Below are 2125 nucleotides of genomic sequence, written 5' to 3'. Positions count from 1 at the left end.
TCTCTAGTACTTATCTTTATGGACAATTAGAAGATGTGAAAGAAACAATAATTAACGTCGACGTTGTGGATGAGCGAGTAATGCAGCCTCATCATATGTAGGCCTGTGCAGATGACCCGGCACCCCCCCGAGTGGCCCGACCCGGAATATGATGGGTTACTACTCATCGGTTCACCAATCCGACCGAGAATAGACGGGTTTATATTTTGGTGTTAAACCGACCGACTACCGATTGTGAGGCTCCAAGACTACCATGCGGGCGGCAATGTCCATGGCGAGGTCGAAGGAGGAAGAGGAGTGAGCTAAGGCCATGGATTCTCTCATCCCTCTAACTTTTCAAAAAGAAAAAACTAGTATCAAAACCCACAAGCAACAAGTACCAGGAAAGGAGATTTTTTTTTTCCGTCACTTTACCAAGAAAATGTCAGCCGGACTCGAAAAATGCAGCAAAATCCGCCACATTGTGAGGCTCCGCCAAATGCTGCGAAGGTGGACCTGGAGGACTTCCAATGAGCAAACAAGAACCCCTTGGCAGAAGTAAGCATTTTACATCAACTACTTGAAAATCAAAACCCACGAAGCAAAAACCAGACTCCTAATCTCCTAAAAAACCGAGGCTTTCAACTTTCAAGTGAGCTGCTCCAAAACCCCAAACTTAAAAAGCAAGCGAGACCCAACAGATTCCAATAAAGCAACCGACTTTTCCTTCACAGAAACACTACAACCGGAATCCAAGGAAGTGAAAAGAGGAGGAAAGCAAAAAGAAAAGCACCGTCGGCATCAGGAGCAAACTTGATTTCTGGGCCGAATCGCGACCGTTGCTTCATGGACTTACCGAGAAAAGCATCTGGTGAAAAAAAACACCACTGCCTGCTAATTCAGCTCGAAGGAGCAAAGATGGGGAGCATAGGTGGGTCTTGAAGTAAGAAGATGTCTTTGAACCTTTCAGTTTTGTTTTCTTTTCTTTTTTTTTTTAAATGACCAGGTCGGGTTCATACGGATTCGACCAGATTGCGTTTTGACGGGTCGGTTCGGATCGGATTAGTAAAAAAAAAAAACAAAAAAAAAAAAAAATGAAAACGAACAAACACGGGTCAGGTCGGCCACAAACCGGACAATAACAGCTCGGGTTGCAAATTTATATGCTAATGCAAGCTTAATTATAAGGACGTTTAAGGTGGCCGTAGGAGAAAATGAGATATATATGATGAGTAATATTAGAGAGAAGTTATTATAATAATATATATTTTACACTTATTACATGGCTGCTTTTAATTCTTTACTTTTTTATTTTAGACCTGAGAGATGTGTGGTCTAGATGATGTCACATCATATATGTAAAATAATTACTCCCAACAATAGCTTCTATCTATATTTTCACATATATGATTACTACCTTTATTTTTCACGTACATGCATGAGACGGATTTTTAATTAGTTATATATAACGTGCAAGTATTTGCTACTTGAGAAAGGTAGGTTTGGCAACTAGGATGACACACAAAATTTTCGTCTCGTTTCATTTCATAATTATAATTTTTTTAAATTTTCACATAAAATATAATCAATAATTCAACTTTTTCAAATTTCAAAATAATAATAATATTAAAAAATAATATTTTAACTTTTCATCTAAAACCAAAAAATTATCATTCCACTATCCAAATTTACCCTAATTCGAGTCAACATTGTTGATTGGATAGGATTTCCATGTTAGAGCCTGAGAAGGTTTGAAATCCGCCTAACTTTTCTGGTGGTGAATGTTTTCATTTATATGCTTTTACAGATTGTGTAGTCTTTAATACAAATGAATAAATTTACAATTGAAAAGGAAACAATATACAAAGAAATCTCTTACAATTATGTTGGTCAACTTTAACATATATGGGAAGACTTTGATTAAGGAGTGATATCCACAACACCCTCCACCTCCCCCACCCCGGGTGCCCTGCCCCCGGCAAATTGAGAGTTGGATTGAATCGGACGTGGAACTTGGATCGAAAAAACTCAAATAAAGGTCAAGAAATTGTAACGGCCACGATTTATTTATTTATTTCAAGTTAAATATTTTAAATTATTTTTTTATGTTTATATTATTAATACCACTATTATTACTAATTTTAGT

The 2125-nt window shown here is 37.2% G+C and overlaps 1 protein-coding gene across 1 annotated transcript; it reads left to right on the top strand.

Moving 5' to 3' along the window:
* Nucleotides 1-421: 421 nt before the first annotated feature.
* LOC121235514 lies at nt 422-876 on the top strand. Its single transcript, XM_041131858.1, has 2 exons — nt 422-537; nt 770-876. The coding sequence occupies exons 1-2, from the start codon at nt 422-424 to the stop codon at nt 852-854; spliced, it is 201 nt and encodes a 66-aa protein (XP_040987792.1). The 3' UTR covers nt 855-876.
* The last annotated feature ends 1249 nt before the right edge of the window (nt 877-2125 follow it).

Source organism: Juglans microcarpa x Juglans regia, chromosome 6D (genome assembly GCF_004785595.1).
Source record: "Juglans microcarpa x Juglans regia isolate MS1-56 chromosome 6D, Jm3101_v1.0, whole genome shotgun sequence".
NCBI lineage: Eukaryota > Viridiplantae > Streptophyta > Magnoliopsida > Fagales > Juglandaceae > Juglans > Juglans microcarpa x Juglans regia.
This window is presented reverse-complemented; position numbering and strand designations above follow the sequence as displayed.